This window comes from Homalodisca vitripennis, chromosome 2, assembly GCF_021130785.1.
Source record: "Homalodisca vitripennis isolate AUS2020 chromosome 2, UT_GWSS_2.1, whole genome shotgun sequence".
In the NCBI taxonomy this organism is placed as follows: domain Eukaryota; kingdom Metazoa; phylum Arthropoda; class Insecta; order Hemiptera; family Cicadellidae; genus Homalodisca; species Homalodisca vitripennis.
The window spans coordinates 106,164,632-106,191,674 of record NC_060208.1 but is presented as its reverse complement, the minus strand read 5'-3'; the positions used below and the strand labels follow the sequence as shown (position 1 = coordinate 106,191,674).

The window sequence follows — 27,043 nt, the reverse complement described above, 5'->3', positions numbered from 1 at the left end:
TTTTTGTTACCTCTGTTTATTTACTATAAAATTGAAGGTTTTAAGATATTAAGCCTAGAAAGCTTAGTATGGTCGCCATTTTAAAACCGGAAGAGAGAACTATTGTAAACTTATTTATATTTAAATAATGGCGTTTGTTATACAATCAGGTGTGTAAAACGTTAAGTTTAACCTTTATCAACTTCAAAGATGTTAAAAATATAAAAACACAAATAGACAAACATACGGAAAACTAAGCAAGATAGGCATTATTAGAAATTTCTTATACATTTTGTCTTGAAAAATAACTTAGTGACGTATGATCCCGTAATAACTGGACACACTGTTTAGAGAGTCCAGAAATCGCTAAACTAATCTTCACTGGGTAAGCTGCTAGGTCAAAATTTAGAATTTGTGCCGTCTGTTTAAAATATATGAAATATGTTTAATGAATACAATTATATTTATAGCGGTCTTAATACTCTGCAGTCTTACTAAAAACCTATGCATAGTAAAACAGCCACAGAAATCATCACTTATGTTTTTAAAACGTTTATACTTGATACTTAATTTCAAAAAAATCGAATACCAAGAGAGATAAAAAATAGGCTTAAAATAACAAAATAGATGTTTTCCTTTGCAATTAAACGAAAAATAAAGAGGAAAGTAAATCTGTATTGTTTAAATAAACAGAAACCTTATCAAATAACGTTAAAAATTGATTTCTGAAGTATATTCATGTAATTTGACGGTAGCTATTTTGAAATATATCTCCTATATCTATGTAATATATATATATATATATATATATATATATATATATATATATATATATATATATATATATATATATATATATATAGACTTTTACAAGAGTAACAACTGTGCTATGTTTAAATATAAATTATTCTCCGATACATATGACTCATGATCACAGTTATCAATTCATAACTCGTCAGAAAATTGTTATCATAACTAAAATATTAAAATATGTAATCTTCGCTATGTAGAGCCACTTTCAGTCAACAAAATTAATGTTGAACGGACAGTTCTAGTAATACATATCCACTTATATACATGAGTTGTGATCGGTGCGAGCTGTATCATGATTGGTTGAAGAGCACACATAACGATATGAACCCTTCATGCTCGAACTGTCCTGATCAGACGATAGCGGGCGTTGATCTAACACAGTGTGTACATCTTGTCATGCATTCTTAATAAACCCCGAACAAAAAATACTGTTAAGTCTCAAGTATTAGTCTTTGTGTGAATTTTCCATTTTGGCGTACAAAATCCAACAAAAATGGGTTTTTTAAGAACTTTATACCTTAGCAATACTTCAAAGAAACTAATAGTCGGATTTCATTAGAAACATCTTGCAGCGAGACTTTAAATAGCTTTCCCATGCAAAATTGTTCTCAAATAGAATGTAATATTGTGTTTAATTTCTCTTCAGTTAGTTACAAACCTTCTCATACACATATACGTTTGGCCGAATATTAGTCCTGTAATATTAATGAAAGATATTGAATTTATGAACTATCAAAAACTTATTTTTAATGCACTCTATGGAAAATAGTAAAAAATACACTTTTCTACTCTGGAAATGTTTTTATTGTAATTTTAAGGGTGTAAACATCGTAAGACCCATTCTTCCCGTATTTGAACAGCCATTATTCCCGACTTAGACGTTCATATTCTCCATATTTAAACGACTAAAGTCACAGAGAAATATGTTTTTATTGAAAACAAAAATCTATTGTTCTCTTAATTATTTTTCATATTATACAGCCTTGAACGGCGGATTGACTAATAATAACAACGTACCTTCGTCAACAATTAAAACTGTAGTCATAGCACTACTATGGTTTTGACTTTTAATAAGTCACTTCTGGCTCGGATTCAATAAATATTAAAAGCGAAGATTATCCATCTGGAGTCGGCATAGTTAAAAATTTACGAACACAGGACAAAACACAACGAATAAATAAATAATAACGAGGAACACAATATTTGATGGGCCTTTCACACACAAATATTAAACATGTTATCTATTTATTAAATTCTTAGCCCCTGAGAACAGAAGCAATAGGATGTGTCAGTATGCAACACAACTTTAGTAAAGTACTGTTACTGAAGAATAGTTTTTTCAGTAGTATTTTCATTATTATGGCATGGGTACTTATTTTATTTTTAGTAGTTTTTATCACGGTAATTTATTATGGAACTAATACATTCATAGAATTATGAAAAGCATGATATAACCAAAATTGGTCCTAGTGCCGGGAAGATTCCCAAAGGCCGAGTCTGCGAGGTCGCTGTCACGCCGCCATAACAGCTGAGTACGACGCACTAGTGAGACTTTGGGAATGTACTATATACATTTTTAAAATATATAAACATTTTAATGGAGGGTAGTTTGGATCTGGGGTCATTTTCGGTGAAGTTATGTAGAAATGTTTCTTGCATGCTATCGTGAAGACAATTAAATCAACCCTTCCCATCATAGCTACGTTACGTGTAGAGTTGCAAATAGGCGGTATACAACATCTACCTAAAAAACAACAAATGTTTAAAACTATTGTTTTAATATGATGAACTAGATTCTAATCTGTCCCACTCATGTTAAACTCGATTCAGATGTATTGAAGTTTTTGTTTATCGATTCTATTTTGGTAAGATATGAGAAATGTCAGCCACATTTCTAATGTGGGTAATGTAGGTATGTTTTATTTCACTATTCATATATATATATATATATATATATATATATATATATATATATATATATATATATATAGCTTCTGTAGTCTTTAGTATATATAAGTATAATAATTTTTTTATTAACCATTTGCTCTTGTAAATAATATTAAGCATAGCAGTTGTGTGCAGTGAAAAGTTTCTGTTGAAACCATATCTAGTGATTAGTGTTTAGACGCCACGGAGAGCAGCCAGGCTGATAACAACTTGTACTGTCTTTCTGGACTCAGATAACAATCATGTTTTGTATTGTTGTCCACTGACCACATTACTTGTAGAAGTGGTCAGTTAATTCCAAGTCAGTCTTATGTTTTGTACAATGTACTATTAGGATGGAATAAATTCATTTATCATTTATCATTTATTTATCATTTATCATTTATCATCATTTCAGCTCCATTACGATTAGCGATTGAGCGCTGATAAAGACGCGTTACTGACAGGTATTCAGAGAGACTCACATATTATTTTACGAGATTTCTGTTACATTTTGCTTATCTATTCTCTATAGTTAATTTTAAGAATTAATACTTTGTGTCAATCCTAATTATATAACGTTTTCAGTGATCGCAGAAATTACATAATCTAGCAAACAATGCGTGAAAAATAATACATTTAATAATTTATTATTAACACCTTCCCTAATCTAACTTCCTCAACGTATCATCAGTAATACGTAAATAAATCCATAATAAGTATATTACCTGAAGTACATTTTTGTGAACAATGTACTGAGCCAACTTTGACAGTGACGTGTTAAAATAAAACACTGCTTGTAGATTTGAAAAATCTTAGATTCTCAAATTTATATTATGAGGTGTTTTTTTGAGTGTATGAAAATTCTCAAGGGAACATTCATTGGAACAAGAAACAAAATAGCTAACATTGCCAACTGCTCTAAAAACTTAAAAGAGGTCATTGAGTTAAATAATATTTGGCATACACATTGCTCACATCAAATTCTTTACGTACAACTAAAATTCCCGTGCCGTTTTATTATGGGTTGGTTATAGGGTATTACTACATTTTGAACGGCGCAATTGGTTGGATTTTCTCAATTATCTCGAAAACGGCGAGGAAAACGGCAAAAGTGGATGGGAATATTTTGAAACTACATGCAATTTCGGACATATACTTCCTCTTCTATGGGGCGGCCTATTGCTATGAAAGCCGCAAGAGCCTTTTGCGCACCCCAGAAGCACACAATGAGGCTGACCAGTCTACGGTTTCAGCAGTTCTACCAACCGCCGAAAACAACCGATCAGATCCTCCTGGGGAAATTCGCCACGCTTGTTCAAACTACCAAATATAGAGTACCGCTCCCTTGCGTAGTTTGTGGGATCAATGAATATTAATATAATATTTCAGAAACAACAGTTTAATTTTAAAACACAATGATTGCAAATTAAAAAGTTTTACGATGTCCTTCTCCGTAGACTAGTGGATATAGTCTCGGCTCTCTAATTGAGAGATCACGGGTTCAAATCCCGGAGAGGTCCCAAGTCAGGAATAACAGCCAAAGTAACCCAGACACGCCCGCATAGCCAAGTGCTGAGGCTTAAAAGAGATAAAAACATGTTTACGTTGACGACCTTAGTGCCATCTAGCTGAAAATAACAAAAATATGATTTGGAGTTTAATCTCAACAGAATAGTATTTTAAAATAACATGGGTTGAGATTACATAAGTTTAAATGTAAACAATTAACGTCTGTAAGATGATTTGGTTATTGTGTTGTTTATATGTTTATGTTGCTAAAAGAAAAGTCGTGAAAGTGTTTTAAATCTTATAACTTTTGAAAGACATCAAGAGGAAGAGCAAACATCGAAAATAGAATAGAAAGTGCTTGTGAGCTAATAAGAATAAACCCCCAGAGAAATGAAAGAAGTGAGACCACGACTCACAGAAAACATCCAAATTCATTATTTCGAATCAATGGACATATTTGAAGATTTTTTAACGCGTTGTACTTTAATAGCGAAAAGCGACCTATGGACGTATACAGTGTACTGCGTGTTGTTACAACGGGAAGGTGAGTTTCCCAAATGTCCGTACAAAAGAAGTTTTGGATCACCAATACAAAATCAAATAGTTTAAACAAGTAAAGCAAAAACTATATTAATGCTTCAGCAATGGTTACCAATATTAGGGCGAATAGTAGAGATGCACCTCATATGTATATTGTCAATAAACAGATTCACCAACGAATAAACATCAATACAAATTTGAGCAATGAAAACAATCAATTTGCGCAAATTAAATTTTATGATACAGAGCAAGAGGCAACGAGGCGTTATGCTGCAAAAGGGAAAGCAGTTTGTGATCCATCTTATGAGGTTATTAGATGACGTATACTATGAGTATTAACACCATAGGTCAAGTCCTCAGATAAACTCATAGCGTTCATCGTAGAAGAGTGTAATTTACTCTAAAAGGAACAAAGATCTTTGCCGATACAATCTACCAGCATCCAATGATGTTGCTTCATTTCTCAAAGCTGAATACGGATGTCTTGGAGGGGTTCCAGAATTTGTTACACATCGAAAAAATGACAATCCTGGGAACTCTTTCCGCTGTTCAGATTTCGATCTCCCCCACAAAACTTCCTACAAAAGGGGGTTTTAAATTAGTTGTCATTTATGCTATAGTAAACTATAAAATAAATTATTTTTTAAAATCAGAATAATTAAAGGATAACGTTAAGTTAAAATTTTTAAATTTAATATGTAGTGAATATTTTACCCCACGATTTCGTATGTGCGTTTAGCACCACAATGCGCTATTTAAATGTGTAAAATACACCTTGACAATGTAGAATTTTGCCACTTTCGAAAGATTTTGAAAATGTTTAGTAACAATTAGTAGGTGTAATATTTTTGGTAACAATTTTCACACAAATAATAAGTTAAAACACAGTATTTTAATCTAGGGGTCACAGTATAATTTTCCTTTCCATCTGCTACAACTATTTTTTGTATCTGCAATGGAACTAATAAATTATTTATAGTACGATAACCAAGTTTTACTACTGTTACAGAATGTATTTTGTTTCTCAAAACCCTCCGCCAAAAAGGAACTCCAAACCTCTTTTCTGGTGTCTCTTTTGAGATAAAAACAAAACATTAGTTCCAGTTACGAATAATGACGTTTGAGTACCTAACTTTGAAACGGAAAAAAAAAAAAAAACGAATGTTGTAGACTATGTGGTTACAAAAACAGCAATTCTGGACTCGCGTTTACTGGTAGTAAAAGCCCGACTACGCTCCTAAGTTCAGAAACAGTTTGATAAAACCCTCTTAAAAGTAGATCAGGAATTTCAACTAAAGCTAATAGTCAGATAAACATTTTTGATTAGTATAAATTGAAAAATGATTGTGGAAAGTATATAATCCTACTTTATCTCTGTTCTGACAGCTTACATTCTTAAATAACATTGTGTTATTTGGTTTCACAGTAAGGTGTTGATAGTTATTTAGTCTTACAATTATTTTATAATTTTGTAAGATTTGTTCTATACTATATACCATTCAAAAATTATAGATCCATAGTTGGAAGGGCAATTTATTCATGTTATCTAAAAAACACGAATTTTCATTTGAATCTAAGATCCATAAATCTTCCAATTAATCTTTAAATAATTCATTTGCGATCTAAGTTAAGGTGTGAAGAACATAGGTAGTGTTCGATGGATGTGTGTGAGTGTGTTGTGGGGGAGGTTACCCTCCCCTAGTGTAAGCCGCCCCGTCCAACGCGGCTTACTGTAGCGGTCAGCCTCTTACAAATTCAGCACCGCTCCCAAGATTCGTTACACCCGTCCAAGCTCCAGAATTCCTCTGGCAAGACTCAGGTGGATCTTAATGACAACAGACAGGTCTGAATAGAATCCTCTCGGAAGTCTAGGCTTTGATGTTCTGGAATACGCTCTTAGGATCTATGTAGACCTTACGGTGTAGGAGTGGGTTAAGACTTCCGGTTGGCTCTTGTTGAGCGGTTAGCACCCCTTGTGGCGACCCTCTTTAGGAAATTCTTCTTCTTTTACTGTACTGTCTCTTCAACCAAAAAGCTGTTGGATTAGCTCTTCCTACTTAATTCCTTTACAAATTAGAGTTAGCGAGAGAGAGTCAAGAACGTCCACTTTTTGCGTGAAACTTTTTAAAAAGACCCATGGTATCCTTGGAAATAATTATTAATAGTGCAAGATTTAATTTTTCTATTCGTGTTTCCATGGATACGTATTAATTTTTACCATTATATCCCATAATAATATTTATAACTCTGGTTTAAATAGTTCATATAATTATATTTCATCCATAAAATATGAAAACAACACAACCAAAATTTTGACTATTGAAGTCACAAATAGTGTATAGTATAGGCTTTTATGTACGAAATGCATGAATATTAGAATTTACTACCTTAAGGGAGTCGGGAGCTCCATTTAAGCCCATGTTAAATTCTCAAACTTTAAGGAACATTTACCAAAAAACTATAAATGATAGCACTTAGAACTTTTTTTTCTTGATAAAACACAACAATATACATGTTTTAACACAAGATTTTTGTAAAAAGATATTTTTTGGATTTTTGGCAATTTTTAAAAAAATACTCTAAAAATTACCAGTAATTTTTATAAATTAGTCGCAATAAAAAATTTTCTGATTGAAATGTTTTTAAAACCATGTGTTAAAATGTGTAGATTAATGCCCTCTTCAAGATAAAAAAATTATGGATCTATCATTAATAGTTTTGGAGATAATGTTCCTTATTTACAAAAAAAATTCATTTTCGGAAAAAGCCATTTATTTGGAACATCCATTAGCTTAGCAACTAAACTTGCTTTATGGGGATTCCTGCAACTCATTCCTGCACCATATGAGGGATTGTCTGCTTCCTCTGCTTCATAGTCGTCTTCTAGCGTCTTTTTTGCCAGTGTAGTCTGTCTTCGACACTTTTTTTCTATTTCATCGACGGCTTTATTCGCTTTTTGGATGCGTAGCATGTCCATGTCTTGAAGCACATACACACAGTTTACCCCAGGTACAATCCCTAATTTAGCAAACACTTCGCATCTGACTATATTGCCTTTGTTGAAGACAGCAATAGCATCATATACTCATAATTCTAGAGTTGATAGCATGACAAAAGTTCGCTTGGGAATACGAGCCCAAATCATGTTATTGAGCGATTCACTTTGGTTCTGTTCAAGCAGGTTTTGAAGAATTTGCAAATTTACAATGTCATTAGTGCCACAGTTACCTTAGTACTTATTGTAATCTGCAAGAGAAGAACTAATTTTCTTACTATACAAACTCTCCTTTTGAGGCTCTAGAGGAATTGGGCTTGGTGCACTAGTCCTAGGTTCTGGGCTTTGTGTACTAGGCCTAGATTCTAGGCTTCTCACACAGTCACTATCTACAAACACCACTTTAGGCTTCCCTACTTGCTTACGTTTTTTAAAGACTTTGTTACAAAATCTAGGAATTGCAATACCTTTGAAATAAAACTTCTAACACACAGAAAACACCAGGAACTTAAGAAAATAAACTGACATTTGAAATGTTATTCTTGGTTATAAACAGAAGAAAACAATAACAAACAAGGTACCGGTAATGAAAGTAAAAAAAGGTGACAAACAACTGTACCAATAGCAAAAAAACGTAATAGTAATACAGCTCTCTTTTGCACAAAGAGTTATAGTACAATATAAAATACTGTCTCCTCAATGCTGAAACTCTCACCAAAAATTTGAAGTACAGCCTTTAGAAAACAAATTTTTATTCAAGAACTACTTGACCGATTTTCATGAAATTGGTCTTGAATTAACCGGTATGAAAAGCAGAATAATATTCAATAAAAACAAAAAAAAGGTAATTTTTGACCCATTTTGACCTCCCGACCCCCCTTAAGAAGGAAGCTTAAAATGTGTGCAAATTTATTATATGAACGTTTGATAAAAATGTAAAAGAATACGGTTGTGTGACGGGGAAATAAAAAATGTTTAGTTTTGATTAACATAAAAACGTATGTGGTTTTCCCCCATAAAGTAAAAAAATGAAACAAATTGAAAGAATATTTTTGGAAGGAGCGCAAGGGTTTTAATTTGCTATTGATTTATATGTCAATGATTTCCGTTTCATTATTCAAGTATACTGTGTTTAAAATACAATTGTGTAGCGGTATAGCCCAATAATTCATATTAAAGTACAGGTGTGACTTGTGATTTTGATACAAATCATTATCATTTTATATTCACGATTCACGAATAAATGTATTGGCTGAGCTTTAGTGTACTCATGGGTTAGGAACAGTTTAATTGTTATCTACTTGTGTATCTGCCCGTTTATTGTCTGTCTGCTCTGCTCGCACGTATCTCGAAAATGAACTGATACAGACTTGCAATCTTGCATAAAGTATAATTATTTTATACAAGCGACGCTGAGTTCGATGATAGCACATGTCGCTCCATGGGGATTGGCTGATCGTTAGTAAATATTTTTAGTTTTATGGGTAATAATGACAGTAACGAGAAAATACGAGAGTAATACATTTTTAAAGTACCTGAGTACAATCATATGAATTTTTAACATGTGAAATATTAACAAATGTAGCTTATTCATATAGATAACAGGAAAAATATAGTTAAAGGCAATGTCAAAAGTCGGTAACAAAATCTGATTTCAACGCATTTTTGCTCTGTATACAATCCCTACCTTACAGGATCTATTATTTTTTAAACACTGCTATAAATTCTAACTCAATGAAAAATCCAACTTTAAAATATTTTATATAAATTTGATATTAACTGTTGGTTTTGAATGCTAAAAATAAACTGAAGAAGTACATTTTATTTTTTTTATATATTTTTAATTTTTTTATACAAGTTCTTCATTACTACAAAATTCTCATAATACTTCGGGAGTTATTCGAAACGTCTAAGAGAGGAAACTTCTTAAAATTAACGAAAAGGTTTCAAGTTTAAATATCACCTATATTAATGAGCTATTAGACTCTTTGATAGGATTAAAAAGCCAGATTAAGTTAAGCTATGTGACACGAGAAGCGTTTTAACGCATTGAAACAATTGCTGTGTCACTTATAAAACAACAAAGACATTTTATTGACCTCTACTGCGAAAATTATTCGCAACAATGTTCATCTAGTTATATAATAAAGTTATTTTTTATACCATAAATAGCATACTTTTTTAAATTTTAGGATTTTTAGGTTAAACTTCCCTTATTAAGACTATCAAACTTAAAACTCTCACCCCGACCAAGATCTACATCCTGCCTCAAATTATTGAATGGATTCTCATTCGAGTAATGAAACTTTTGAATGTTCTAAAATATATTTTTTAAACCCATAAAAATAACAACAAAGAAGGGAAAAAGTTTTGCAGTGGGTGGCCAAGCATCAAAATTAGGTTTACACCGCATCTATGTTTTTATAGAAGTTAATCCCTACGTGGTGGAGCTAATCCAATGAAAGTATTTCCTACAAACAACAATCGGTACAGAATGATATAATCGAATGTAGACTAAAAGATTGTAAACTTTGTAACTTTATTATTATTATAATTCAGCCTATATGTTCTCTTTCTTACCCAGTTCAATGATTTACAGAGCTGCAGAGGCTGCAGCTGCCGCCGCCGCAGCCGCTGCTCCTGGCATCAGGGCTCCTCCTCCACTGCTGAGGTCTCGGACACTCCCCGCTATCGTGGTGCCAGGTATATCCATCCTCCAGGCGCAGATAGATTCCAGAACTAAAGAAGGTGAGATCACTCAAACTGGCTCAGCACAGATAGTTGGCTGATGTAGCCTTTACATAATATGAACAAGAAAGTTATAATATTAATAACCCATTCGTCCCACAGTGATAATAAATAAGAGCTTAAACGTTTTGGAATCCCTTGATGCTGTTTAATAGTACTAAATAGAACACCTTGAAGATAAACACCTAATAGGTGGAAATGTTATGCAATACTGCTAGGATGTAATGGTAAATATGATTGGCAATATCCTTAAGTGACTTTAACTAAAGAATTATGAATATTTGTAAAGTGTGTCAAATCAAGACTCATTACTGTGTGATTAATAAGGGAAGGAAAACTATTATAAAATGTTTAATATAAAGTTTTGATTTAACAAATTAGAGAGTTTGTCACGAATTGTGACTTATTGACAGGAGCGTGCAAATTTCGCGCTAGTATTTTCATACATACACATGCACTTTTTAGTCAAATTCTATCCCTTCTTAATTTGTATACGCCCGTTCTGCTTACAAACACAGAGAAAACATCGTAATCTATACTCAATGACACAGATTTTTCCCCGTTTCATTTATAGCTAAATGAAAAGAGCTTAAAAAGCGTTTTTGACTAGGATAAAACTAAAAAGAATGTCTTAAAATAAATTTAAGAGTTGACCAAAGGTATGTAAATGATTCACATTTGGAAGATATGGATTAAATACGTACAAATTGTGTGCTGCAAAGACATTTTTTTTTAGGTTTATTAAATAGAAAACGCAATTTCGAAAAAAAAAACATTTTAAAACATTTATACAAGTCACTGATTTGCCATATGCATGCATTTATTTTCTTAAAATAGAAATATATTACATTATTTCAAACTGTTCAATATACTTCAATGTATACTTCAATATATACTTCTAATACTTAAAGGGTATTAGACCTGATGTGAACTTGTCATTCATTTTGTATATTATAATGTTATGTCCGAAAAATATACTTATTTTACTAATAATTAATATTAATGATATACCTAATATATAAGATTCGAATAAAAATAATCTGTTGTACGCTGACGTGACATTGTTTTGAAGACGGCATTAGAGTGCAGCTTGTCATATACAGTATTATATTGAGAGATTTCTGGAGATTGATCATATAATTTACTAATACCTCTAATCATTTCATGACAACGGGGTTTCTAATATTTACTTTTGTTATCATGTTTTGTCATAGATAAAACGTTTGTCTTATCGTTCTCATTTTAAAATAAACTGTTCATTAAAATTATACTGTAGTTGTATGATGTGGATTGATATATAGTGACATCTCCAACTAACATCCGAATACAATGCTGCGACGAAATCGTGGGTGATGACATCAAATTGCTAAAATATTGTAGAAGGGCAGCTTCGTAATTATACTGAGTTAACAATATCTATTCTCATAGTTAGTTTCTATCGAACACTTCCAGGGTGAATGTGGAACACGATGAGGTTCTTGAAACAACATTATGTCCTGGATGAGTGGAGATGCTTCATAACCAAAGGCCTGTTGCGGTTACATCTTGCTGCTGCTATGGGTACGGGCAGGTGAATTTGGAGGAATATCATGCCTGTTTATTATCCAACTACTCAATGGTAGTTCGCTAGATCCTCGAGAGCTTTCCCTACAAATGTTAAATTTGTAACACGTGTAGGCAAACCCATAAACTTACTATCTTTGTGATTTTTCTGGGATATCGTGCTGATTTATAAATACCATTGAATGACTGTGTAATTGTTTACAAGTCTAGAGATGTACTGGGAGATGTAATACCGTAGATTTCCGTCATCATCTATATCCGTAACAAAGACTCTTTGGTAATTATAACAAATAAATACAAATTTAAATAACTCATTTACATTTAAGTCTTGCTATAAAAATGAAGCAAATAAAGCTGTGTTGCAATATTATAGAGCACCTAAGAGAAGGTTGTTTCTGTAAATTACTGTAGGCGGTATGATACAGAATAGGAGATATTGTTTCAGTAAGACATTGTATCCCATCCTTTAACTTTTCAACACATAAATTCCCAAGAATTGGAACACATGTTTTCAATTGTTGCTCCTCAATATCCGATTAACTAAATTCTAACGTATTATTTAAAAGTTAATGCAAAATAAAAGATGCCTTTTCTTTGAGGTCTTTTATACAAAATATGCTTTAAACAGAAATTTAATAAACACGAATTAAAATAACAATAAACATATAACTACAGTTTCTATATTAACAAATAATATACAATGATGACTAAGAAAAGAACAAATACCACAGACGTAATGCAAACAAAAACCTGAAACACAAAATAACAAACACCATGACTTTGATTGAAGTTTTTCTTATTGTTGAACGTAATACTTCTCTGAAATATTTCCACGCGTTCAAGAAGATCAGTATATAATACAGAACTGTAATAAGATAAATTTTTCTTACCGTCTTCACTCTGGGTAAATGAAACTGTCTGTTCTGACGGGCGCTGGGAGACACCTTTCTGGAATATGAGCCTCTTGTGAGCTCTTTAACATTAACAAATAACGAATGCGACCTCACACACACAAGTTAAAGGGATTAAGCCGACTGTATTTTCACTTTAGTAGTCAGCTTATAAATTTCACCCTAATAATTGAATAAAGGTTTTTGGAATATTCAATGTTATCCTATAGAGAAGTAAATTTCAATTGTAAAATTTATTACAAGACATATTTTCATGCTACCAAACAAAGTTACTTAAATTGCTACTTCTGGATAAAAGTAACAACATTCATGTGGTTCATCCTATCCTCTGGGCTCGCGCGTGCGTGCATGAAAGCTGACTTACCGTGCCTCTGTAATCGCAATACATACTTGATAATGCTATAGTTCTTAAAATGTCAGAACTTTGTGGATCATGTATTTTATTAACTTTGTACAAGCCGTTTCCACTGGAAACACTTTGGTAGTAATTCTACCTCCTACATGCTTTATAGATTGAGTAGCAATAATAAAACAAGAGGCAGAATAAACTGCAACCTAGTGGGTGATGGTAGTAAAATAATAAATATTATCTATAATATTCCTAAACAACCAAAATTAAGTTAACACGTTTTTTTAAAGGAAGTGGGGTTACTGATAAAAAGGCGTTACCGAGACCAATGCCAATTTAAAACTCGACTTCTCATTTGGAATCTCGACACGAGGCGGCTCCTACCATCCTGAGTATATATCCTGTCACTGCAGAAACAGTGTAAACTGTCTGCAACGAGAGGTTTAAATAATTAGGAGAAGTCAACAGAATTTACTAGTGCTGAGCTAGTGAATACTGTAGATGATTATTCCTAGATGGTGCTGAAACGCTGCGGTGTAATAACTTCTTTCTAGAAATTAGTTTTTATTTTTCTCTTTTTGGTCGATAAAATCACCTGGTGTACACAAAGGACGCTACAAAGGACGAGAGTTATACTAACTCTGACGTCACTGAGCGTTTATACTCGATTTTTAGACGCAAGATGAAGGGCAGTTCTATTCCTGACATTTGCTTGTTGTAGGTGATTAACTGCCTTAATACTTATAATCTTGAAATCAGGTTTAATTACAGCAGAGACCTTAATAGTTGGATAAGTAGGTGCAATGGAATCATCTGCAGAGAAACTGTGTAAAGCACACACATGGGAAAATAAGACGAGTACAAGTTAAACATAGCAGGTGTAAGCTCACTCCCCTGGGGCACACATCTCCTTCTGAGAAGTGAATCAGGCGTCTCACTACACACATTTGTAACCTGACTTTTACTTTGAAATACGATATTAAATATTTTAAGAATATTATAGTAGTCAAGCGAAGGAGTTAATTAATTGTGTAATACATAAAAGTACGTTTTGAACCTGTACAGTTTTGAGAGAACATTACAAAAATCAATGCATTAAGAGATTGATTTAATTAGCAATTGAGGAAGGAGAACAGAACACACAATCTCCAGTATAAAGCTACAACACTAACAAGCAAAGATACAATGGCTGAATAGTAACCTGAGAAAAGAGTGTTTAATGTTCCTTGCTGAGCACAGAGACATTTAGAGTGGACACTATAGAAGGTGAGGTAAAAGAAAAAAGGGATTGTTCTTTCTGTGATATTTTACGTATTCTTTATCCACCCAGAAGCATTCTTTACCCTCCACACAATTGGTTTTTATTTTTTCTCTGATAGCATTTAAAAAAAATGAATACAATAAGCACGGCATTTAATTGTAGTATTGGAATATATATGCTAAGGCATACTCTGCTTTTATTTTCATAATTAATAATGTTATTTCTGATTGGATTAGGATGAATACGGTAGGCGGAATGAAACGTTCCTTTCTGCCTCATCGCTTAACCCACGCTCTTTGTGCTTAAGTCAAGCTATGTTTGTAATTTATAAACAATTTAAATTGGTGCAGTTTTTCTATATGCACAATTATATGTTGTAATTAGTAAAACAAATTACTCATAGTAAAGTAAAACCTAAGGTTTTGAAGTAACACGGTTAATTAAACGGAGAAATAGATTCATGACTAACGTTGAATAGTTCAGCGTCTCTAACCATTAAATCTCTAAGATTAAAGAGTGTTTGTAACTTTTATAAGGTTGTAGCTGTGATCAAAAATTTTGGAATGTCGCAGTAGTTTATGTGTTTATGCTCCGAAAAATATTTATTTGTTTTAGTTAGCTGCAGAAAATCCAGAATTCAAATATGTCTACACACTTATATACTGTGTCTGTAACTGTGTATGGTTAATTCATTCAACTAACTACATGTTTCCGGTACATAGTGAATATAGTTTTAGTGTTTAAAAACTTGAAAAAAGTCAATTCAAAATTTTAGAATAACTTTAATACATAACAATGAAGCTGTGTCACTATCTAAATTTGAAGTTTCTTCTAAGTACGATTGGAATGGTTTAAATGGTAGAGGAGGGAATGGGATTCCACATCTCTTAGTCCTCAGGGAAACTCTTCTTCAATAATTTTCTTGCTTTTATTTCCTCAGTTTGTCAGATCCATATTGAAGCTGTTCGTCGAATAACTCGTATATTTATATAACTCTATGACTACCCATATGAATTAGGTAATTTTCAAGAAGATGGATTACATGATTTTATATATCAGTTAAATATGGTAGCTTGTAAACTATTTATTCAATGGGGAGACTGAAGTACTTAATTTCATTTAAATAACGACGATCATTAGTTGCCTAGCAAGGATAATGTGACATAGTAAGAGATTTCTACACTCAAATAACTCATTAAAAAAATAATATGAAATTATTGTTCGGAACTTTAGAGCCAAACTAAAAAGAATACTAACTACTGATTGTTTTTATTGGAGAACTCGAAAAAAAAGGATACAAATATGGAGAAAACGATTTTAAAAGTTGCAGTTTTAATTTACTTAAACATTGATACCAGTTCAGTACAAATAACAAACAAATTCAAATTAGTTAGATATTAGACCGAAAATGCAATAAGTAGAGGTAATACATACACCTACACAGAAACATAATAGGATGTTTTGATATATTTGGTTGACGTGTATCCCATTTTGGCTATTACAAATTGAAAGGGAGACAAAATATTCAGAATATTTACATGGATGATTTTTATCAAAGTTTGTAGGCCTAATTAGTGGTGTATGATATTTAAATGTGAAAAACGACGCAAAGTGTCTTTCGTAAATACAAAGAATAGTTAAAGTGCTAGAAAAGTGGAGTAAACTTTATAGCCTAGAGAAAATAAAGTGCATTATCTTAAGTTAATTTCCACTCCGTCCGCTTTTCAACTTTATGCCATGAAGTTAATTTATGCTATTTTAGATGCTTTGCAATATTTGTTATTGTTTGAAATTTACTTTCATGATATCTTCATCTTATGTCTCATACATTTTTACAATGTATAAACAGTTAATTACTAGCAGAGATAATTTTTTGAATATTTTCAAATGAACCTTTTTCTTGGCATATTGAGTCGTTCAACTTGTATTAGCATCGTTGTAATCGTTGCTATAATTAACCGTTGATAATTTACAGCTACGTTTGTGCTTGCAAAAACTAACTATTGGACGTACGAATCGTATAAGTTGTTACGTGAATAAAAATTTTAAAATCGTTTATATTCGTACTGGTTTCATTAAATGATGGACCTACTGGTTAGAGGCGGGAAATACAGTGCTTCGTTGTCACGTTCGCACATATAAACGGTATGTCGACAGGCGTTTTGGGTATTTTGTGTTAAAAAAATATAAAATGGAAGTTTATGTCTTTCTCTGTGAAGTGATTTTATCCAAACCACATTGTGAATATTTCATGTCACACAGTGACCGAATAGAAATGCCCAACAAGGAGTTGTAGGTAAAAAACACACTGATCACTGTATTGTATTCTTGGTTAAGCTATAGGCAATCATTATTACATTACATCATACAATACAGCTAACTCACCGCCAGAATCAGACAGTTTTACTGGCAATATCGTTTTGACATTCATCGAATGAAGAAATCTCTCCATAGAGAGGCCAAAATATTTCAAAATTGTAATGTTCAACGCGGTGAGACCTGCTGGTTCAGGAGCCGAGAGCCAATTTGTATTTCTATTGTATAAGTACACAAATAGGTTTTTTTAATCGTGGAATTTCTAATAATAAAAAAATTGAACTTGAGCCGCACTAGTTGTACTAGGGTTGAAGTGAGGTACAGGGTTTCAGGGGTCTGTTTCTCAGATCATATTTAATTAAATTGCCACATTCAAAACGCTGATGACTCACATTATATGACTAGTTGTGTGACGGTGATATAAGTACTTGTATTGTTTACGAGTAGTTGTGTCAAACGCTTGGTATTATAAAAAAAAAAGTAAAAAGTAAAGAATGTCTTATTTTACCAGGCGAAGTTAGGGCTAAGAAGCCCTCTCTAACACTTAACCTGGGGACCAACGGCTTAAAGGTGACTTCCGAACCACCACCAATGCCACCAATGGCCGGGCAGGCGGGCCGCTTGCAAGGACAGGATCGCTCAGCGGTCACCTGTCCAAGCAGCAGCCACGCTCGGCGTTGCTTGAACTGGTTATCTTGCGATAACCGCCGTACCCACTACACTGCGCCATTGGCTAAGTGTGTCAAGCAAGGAAAAATAAGAAACAAAGTTATCATTTTAAATTTGGCCCCTTTCAGTAGCCTCGTATTTCGACCTCCATCAAAGCTAGCGTGCCTGACGATCGACATCTTACTTAGGAGACAATTTCCCTATCGATTTCAAGTAAAGCCAGGTTGTGTGTTATGCAAATTGGTTCTTGACTCCTAAACTGTTAATGCTAGTCATCACACTGGCCGCATATACCTAAGAACCAAAATGATTGTTAATATATCAGACGGGATATACAAAAAAGGTAACAGCTTTACGCAAATTTACAACTTTACTACTAGTAAATTATCCTAACAGTTAACTAGAGATTTTTTTTATTTACTGATCTAGTGATAACTGTTAGATGCGAACATTTACAGCTTTACTACAGTTTATAATCTGCACTGAAGATATATGAATATAATGTATCCAGTGATAACTGTTAGATACAGTGATTTACAACTTAATTAACTGGTAAATTATTTGAACATTTAACTGGAGATCTATGGATTTATTGCATCTAGTGTTAACGGTTAAATACGAGCATTTAAAACTACTGGCAAATCATCTTAATAGTTAACTGAAGATCTACCGATATACAGTATCTAGTGATGACTGTTAGATATGAACGTTTACAACTTTAATATTGGTAAATTATCTAAGCACTGGAGATATATGAATTTATGGCATTTAATTTTAACTGTTAGATACGAACATTTAAAACTACTGGCAAATCATCTTAATAGTTAACTGGAGATCTACCGATATACAGTATCTAGTGATGACTGTTAGATATGAACGTTTACAACTTTAATATTGGTAAATTATCTAAGCACTGGAGATATATGAATTTATGGCATTTAATTTTAACTGTTAGATACGAACATTTAAAACTACTGGCAAATCATCTTAATAGTTAACTGGAGATCTACCGATATACAGTATCTAGTGATGACTGTTAGATATGAACGTTTACAACTTTAATATTGGTAAATTATCTAAGCACTGGAGATATATGAATTTATGGCATTTAATTTTAACTGTTAGATACGAACATTTAAAGCTTTACGACTGGTAAACTATCTGAACAGTAAAATGGAGATTCATGGATTTACTGTATCTAGTGATAGCTGTTAGATACAAAGAATTACAACTTTACTACTGGTACATTTTCTTAACATTAAGATGAAGATTTATGTATATACTGTATCTAGTGGCAACTTTTAAGTACGAAGATTTCACGACATTCTTAGATTTAGCACAGGTATACTTTATGACTAGGAACCCTGAATGCTCCCGACGACGTGTTCGTGACATCAAAATAAGCTAAATAAATTCCTGTGTAAACATGACTTACCTCAACTCGGTTTGTTCAGGTCGGTTCGTGTTTTACATAGAAATCAATAATGTATAAGTGACGTAGGTTACAGCATTGTAACATTGTATGGTTCTTTTTATTGTTAGGCCGTAACTGAAAGCAAGGAGCAAACATGATTACAACGATTAAAAAATATATACATTTTTAATCTAATTGTGATTTGGTTTGATAGTAAAATTTTACTTCACTTTAATTATAATTAGTCATTTCATGAGCAAAGCCTCACTCGTGGGGCTGGACAATTTTTATTCCTGTACATGTTTGCCTGTCTGTCTGTCTATCTGCATGTCTGTCCGCATAATATCAACATAACATAACAAACTGACCTAAACACTTGAAGTGTTGCATGAAGCTTCATTTATATATTAGTAATACTAAGTTCAATGAGACATGTCACTTCACGGGATTTTGCTGAGCGTTAGTAAATACTTTTACATTGTTCTTATGGGTAACCATGGTGGTAACGAAATGTAGCAGAATAAAATTGTAAATAAGTTTAAAATAAGCATACGAGATGTAAACCTAACCCAGTGAACTGTACAAGTACCATGTGGCAAGACATCACGATAAATAATCTGCAGAATTTTAATTTTACGTTAATTTATACATAGACAAGAATAAGTTCTATGACAGTGCATGTCAAACCATGGAATTCGGGCAAGCGCCATTGAAGCTTATCATTCAGTAGGTTGAGAGCTTTTTCTTTTGTCTGCCAGAAGGATGTACATTATTTTCGGTATGGTGTCTGTCTGTCTGTCTGTCTACATAACCGCAGAACACCTCGAGAATGAATGAAATTAAACCTATAGGCGTTAATTGTACATGCAAACTTAGCGAAGGCTGTTACGCGTAAGGTCAGTGTGGCGTACTCCTACCTTGTTTTCATTGATAATTAAATTTATAAAATGTTACAACAGCTATGAGTTCTCAGAGTGGTCAAGCTGACGACAAGCAATGTATGGGAGGAGAACCATAGTCTTACACTAGCATGCACATAAATATAATTAATTGATATTATTAAAAAGTAAAATATCCACATGTTCAAAATATTAAATAGTTTAAAAAAGGGTCTTGTATATTAAAGAGTTTTAAATTAGAAAACATTGCATTAAATCACTCGCATAATTGTTTTAATTGGTTCTTTGGGTAATTTTCAGACATTTTATTTTCATCAGAAACGTTTTTTAATAGTTTTTTCTTTGTTTAAATGAGGGGAATTAGGGATCGTCAAAGTACTGGAACAATGGCTCTTTGAATGGTTTTACTTATAATCACATTAAATTCTTAATGCTTCGATCATCTGCTTTTTCGGGCTTCAATTAACGTAATTTTTCTTGTATTTTTGTAAAGTCGGTTCCATGTTCAACGGAAAATTTGATAAAACTCAAACGCAAATATCACGGTTATATGATGTTTAATTAATTAATATATATATATATATATATATATATATATATATATATATATATATATTTAACACTTAGGGTGTTGGACTTATTGCATTCATGATCTGACTTGGAATTTTGATAAATACTTTCTGGAGGGATGTGTCTAGTCTATCGCCAGCAGTGCGGGCATATGCGGTAGAGCCACGCAGAATGGAATGATTGAAGATGATAATTATTTGAAATGTAAAAAACTTTGAAGAGACGTTCTCCTCTATTTGACCTATCGTTCTTCATATAAATAAACTACTGAAAATCAGTGAGCTACATTTCGACTAAACACAAAAAACACATGTCTCTCATAATTATTCATAGAATAAATTATGAGACGCGTGACTAGCGCTGACGGCAGCACTGACTAACGTAGTCACGGCAGCGCTGACGGCAGTCACTGACTAATCGGTGTCACGGCACTATAGACATATACGTTATAGTAGATATTGTGTACAAAACAGAAGTAATTATTGTGAATCAATGTTTAATGAATGTTTCAGTCGATGGAAGGTTTGTGAAGGAAAAATAATTTTACACGAAACGTAATGTTACTGATTTTGTGTATCACTAAAAGTTCGGCAATCCTGTTTCCTTCATAATATTGTTATATAGTGTAATGTAACTAACTTGTATCTAATATCACCACACAATCAAATGCCAGAATTGGTTCCACTTCAGCAAACATGCCTGTATTGTCACTTCTATTGTATCTTATATGACTTACGGAAGGATTTAATTATCAAAATGCAATCACATCCCTGCAATGTAAAATAGTTTTGTAACGGGGAATTTTCACAATACGTATGACGTGTCTATATAATATTTTATGGCAATAACTGAGTACAGTGTGGATTGGAAACTAAGGTGGGTTACAGTTTTATACGGGGTCAGTCCATACCACTAAATAGGAGGCTTGTTTACATTTTGGTTCCTGAAATGCATATTTTCAATGCTTTCTAAAAAATCACGTAACGGAATTATAATTTTATAAAATACTGAAATAGACTTTAAATTACACTATTTGAAAACATTTGATGATTTGAGAGTTGTTATACTTTGTAACATCGGATCAAGGGTAGGACTTTATTGCATAAGTCTTTCAAGTGGAATCTGAACCAGGAAGTAAAATCTTAAAACACAAGAATAGAGTTTATGCCCAGAACCAGGGTAAAACAAAACCCCTTTAGACTTGTTAAAACATAATAATATGGTAAAGGGTGGTAATTGTCTTATGGTAAGAAGCATTGCTACTGAGCACGGTGAGATACTGAGTGTACAATGTGAGTGAAGGAAGGGAAGACTCTGGTGATTAGTTGGCAAGATGAGTGTAATTTGCTGTTTATTACTATGCCCCTACCAAACTCCCACCAAAATGTTTTGTTACACGTCCAATCCTTTAAGGATTTTCCCAAGAACATCAGCAAGGAATTCAGCAATATTAAAAAAAGATAATTTATTGAATATGCTAAATAGCAATACAGATTTTAATAATTTATTTGAAATATTTTGTAAATCCGCTCTCAAAAATTAATTGTACAACATTTTGGAGTCACACATGTGTTAAACACCCATATGTTAAAAGTTACCGTTAATACTAATTCATTTTTATTTCTAAAATAATTTTCTACCTTTTTCTGTTTTTTTCTTTTCTTTCCACCTTGCCTTCTTATAATTCCCTTTCATCTTTATTTAATTCTCGTGTTCTGCTACGTTTTGCTATTTGGGTCTTACCGCTCAAAATTCCTTTCGATGTTTAACATTCGATGACCCTTCACTAGAGATAACTTTTGTTAATTTTCTCTCTGCTTTGTTTGGTTTACATCTGACCACAGCGCGTTTACTGCCACTCGTCTCATTGATATCTGATTGTCAAGTGTGGTTGCTTACGTTTTTGTGTCTGTAACGACACAAAAACATTTCCTGCTTAAGTTATGAATGCAATTTAAAAGATTTAACACAGTGTTTGGTGTAATGCTATATTTCACGATTTGTCTCTGTAATGAATATTTTTACGTTTTAAACGTAAAGAAGACCACGTACCAGTCCTTAAAATGCTGTTTCTGTTTTTAAAGACAAACACTTGATTAATCATGTAAACATCCATTATATTACTAACAATCTTAAAAACGAAATGCTGTTATTAACGAAATATTAACAAAGAGTATTTTAAACAGATGTTACCTCATGAGTAAGACATGGTTTCTATTGTTACACAACGTTTAATATAAAAACTGTAAGAATCATTGATGATCGTAAACCCACCGGAAGTGCCATAAACAGAATTACAGTCGTGTCGTACGCCTCTTGTCGTAAGTTGTGCAGAGGAGCTGTAGAGATCTATCGGACAGAACTGTCTCTAAGCGATAAACATTTCATGACATAGTGCTTCCTTATCTATATCGTACTTCTTATGTGTTGTACGAGCTGATATATCTGTTTTACTGCTATTCTCCGTGTTCTATTTTACAACTCAGATCATATCGGAATAAATTATGTATTGATAAATTGTATTGTTGAACTCAAACATGTAAGGTGTTATCTAAATCCAACAATGACTTAATCTGCCGCGTTTTACTGTTTCCAATAACATTAATGATGTGTTTTAGTTACTTTTAAGTTGAAACTACCATTGATATTCAGTTACTAGGTACGACTGCGACTATTTTTCAGAATTTCTGAATACATTTCTAAAAGAACAGTTTATCTATAAATTAACATTAATATAGTAAACCAAATGGAATTTACTTACAAAATTCATGAAATTCAACACTGTGTATAAAAAAGGCTAGCTCTAAATTACGTATATTAAATACTGCCTGAGCTACTCTATATGTGTTTTAGTAAATCAGTTAAACTGAAAAAAATACTCTCATAAAGTTAACAACTGAACTTTGAAATCCCGTGGGGCAGAGTCTTATGGTGAAATGTATTTCAAATCTACAAATGTACAACATGATAGAAAGGCTTTCCGTTAATAACAATATTAAAAATAAATCTCTAAATGCGCGTTAAGCGCCAATCTCAAGAATGACTGGAACAATTAGGCAATTTTTTAAAGTCCACAATAGGTTTTTATGAAGAGAAAAATTGGAAAACATTTCTTAACTTGGAAATTGGAAAAAAATTGGAATAAATAAATTTAAAAAATAATGCAAACAGATGATGATACTTTCAGATGAAGTTCGCTAAAGAAACAATATACCATTTGCCTGATATTTAAATGTTAAAAATAATAAATATACAGTACTTCATCAGTAGTTTCAAATATATAACGTTTGTTTCAACAAAAATTTTCTATTTGCACCTTGCCTAATAAGTAATCATAGTGTTTGAATCAAAGAGAATTAAAATGTGTAGGTTCCTCTAATCACGTCAGCGCTTCTGTCTATACAAAGTTATTTGTTCTTAAGTAACAAATTAGGATCTTTTTAGTAATATATAAGCCCAATCATATTTAGTATTATTGATGAAGTAATCGCTGCAGTCACATAACAGGAGTAAGTTCACATTTAACTTTGTATTCAAGCCAAAATTCGGTATTTGTATACAAGTATTTCCAACAACCATGAGACGGAACGTCAAGATGTCAAGCGCCCTGCCCTTTATTGACCCGAACATGGAAGCCGTCAAGTATCTTGATAGATGACTTTAATCTTGTAAGATATGAAACCCTGGAAATTCTATTTTATACTGCTTTGTGTGTGAAGAAATTCACCATAAACACATGAAGGTTTGTACATATATATAATTTTTTACTTGTCATTATTAGACTAAGTAAAATAAGAATATCTATAAGCACGTACATTACACCGACATTCTTGTATATAAAACGGTGACCTATAAATTATAAGTGTCACAGTTAGACTCATTAGGAAAGGTGGGAAGTCGGGATACTGTACGATTGATATTTAGGATCATTTATAGTATACAATTAGCAAACAGTTACGGTCGGAGAGTGGCGAGGAGAGTACTGCTGGAATGAAGGAAAAGGTGGAAAGTCGGACTCTGCACGATAGTATACGATTAGTAACAATTGAGAGTCAAAGTGAGATGAGGGAAGATGAGGGTAGAGTGAAAATTTCGTAGTTAACACGATTGATGTTTAAATTGAACTTTAATATACAATTAGCAACAATTGATGGCCAGAGAGTGATGAAGGGAAGTACTAAAGGAGGGGATAGATGGGAGGCACCTAAAACAATTCCAGTCTCTGATTACTGTAACAACATCTACAACTGGAGTTTACAAATTGCAGCCAAATGAGGATCATTTGTTGTTTTCTTTGCATTTTCTTCTTCATAACCATGCGTTTTAAAAAAGCACCATGCTAAAGAAGTACCGGTTAATCAGGCTTAATGGAAGATATTGTAATTGTACTAATGTTTCCGAGTTACACTGAGAATGTTAGTATCAAACTATAGACTATTTTAATATGCATTTTGTAGATTCTTCATGTAAGAATTATAAATATAATTTAAAGTGTGAATATTTTATTGTTTAAATTACAATCTTCTTATAAATAAAAATGAGTCACAAAATGTGTTACTAAGCGCAAATCTTGAGAACGACTGTACCACTTCGGTTAATTACTTTTGTAAAATGTTCATTGAAATCCATGGAAGGTTTTTACGAAGCAAAATATAAAAAAAGTTACCTTGAATATTTTGAAATTAAGAAAAATTGTAGTTTTTACGTTTCATAATCCAAATTAAACTGGCACTAAACAGCTGTTTCTAACCTTCAGTTTTACGTCGACAAATTGGCTGAAACATCTGTTTACATTTAGATTTGATGAAATATTAAGTAAACAGTGATTGATCAGTGGTGTAATGCAGATAGTAAATATGAAGTTAATATATAAATTTTAATCCAGATTGCGCCAGTGATGGATTTAAATAATCTAATGCATTTTAAATATTATTTAAACACTGTTATGTAACCAACCTTAATGATCAAGGTTATGAATGTTTTCACATAAGTTCCTTAAACCTGGTGGACTTCCTTGACGTTGTGATATTACATTTTAACAGTGGCTTATGGAAAACAGAGAAATGAACACTAACATGACTCAACGATTCATTGTTTCCATGGCTAAAGTCCAAAAAGCAAGACTGCAAAATGCAAAACTTTAATAACGATTATTTTTTGCAATGTTATATAACCTTAATAAGGATTTCCCCCTTATACCGATAGTGCATAAGAAGTAGGTGTGACTTCCCCCTAGGTCGTAATAGGCTTTTCAGTTCTACTTATGTGTGTATTTTCTTTATCAGGACGAGGCAAACTCAACTATGTCAACACGATTTTGACCAAAATAGATTTCCGACAACTAGATAATCGAACGTATTATAGTAATTTGATCGAGGCAATATGGCAAGCTAAACTGTGACATAGTAGAATTTAAAGTGACACCTTAAGTAGGCACTTGTTAACCGAAGTAGGCATCTCGGTCCTAAGTAAGTATAGTATATATTTTTTCTTCGTCATAACAACAAGGCAAACTCTACTATGGTACTGGAAATGTCTTATACCTGAAATATATGACAAGGACTGGAAATATACGCTTTTTGACCGAAGGAAGTTTCCGAGACCTGAGTGATATGAGATTTGTGTTTTCTTGATCGGGATGACAAGGCAGATTCAGCTGTGACGTTACGTATATAATTAATGAGAACCAGAAATGCTCATACGCGTGCCAAACATGACATGATAATGAAGTTAAACTCTGATACTATTTACCACGAACTTAAAAAATATCTACATGATGTAGACATTATTTGTAATATCTTCATACGTAATATATGCCTACTTACGTTTTAAAACATTTATAGGACTCCCATCATATTACATCATAATTGCTTTTACTTAGTAATATATTATAAGGACTTCGGTTCTAAAGATTGCGTGCGAAGGCGCGGGTAACAGCTAGTGTGTTATAAAATCACATGCATTATATGTTCCCTTAAATTCTAATAACAATTAAAATGTATATTTGGGAATTTTTTAAAGATTGAGCCTGATTTAAGTGAAGTTTATGTTCTTAGTATTATATTGTATATGAGCTAATTATATTAACATTTATATAAAAAAAGTGTTTGTTATGAAATTCGAATCGATGTACATAGATTTAGAATCGATGCAAATATTATAAAGTTTTTTACATTAAATTTCCATCAGAAAATTGTTGGATTTACTGTGATCACGTTAGTGGACACGTTTTGGAGTCTGAATAGCTTAAAGCACGGACAGAAAAATACTGGTCGTGTTAAAATGTTCAGCAGCCAATTACCTATAGAAGACTTGAATGTTTTTTTTACAACAGTATATTGAATTAAACTAACGCATTCTAAACATTGATTTTGTATTTGAAAACTCACATATAATTTATTATTATTTTTCTGTATGGTAATTGATTCGTAGTTTGATTTATAATAACATGTCTACTAGGAAGTCAGTTTATTTCAATGTTTTCTGGTAACACCTTGTCAAAATGTTACCAGTCCAATAAATTCCTTAAAATATTTGCTGTGGATAGTCATCTTCAGTCAGGAGATGTCAAATCAAAA

The 27,043-nt window shown here is 32.5% G+C and overlaps 1 protein-coding gene across 1 annotated transcript in view; it reads left to right on the top strand.

Moving 5' to 3' along the window:
- LOC124354506 overlaps positions 1 to 27,043 on the top strand; it is a 592,308-nt gene that overhangs the window by 96,005 nt on the left and 469,260 nt on the right. Inside the window, exon 3 of the mRNA XM_046805018.1 lies at positions 10,365 to 10,513. Coding sequence (XP_046660974.1) covers positions 10,365 to 10,513 — 149 coding nt within the window. The remainder of the gene's footprint in view (positions 1 to 10,364; positions 10,514 to 27,043) is intronic.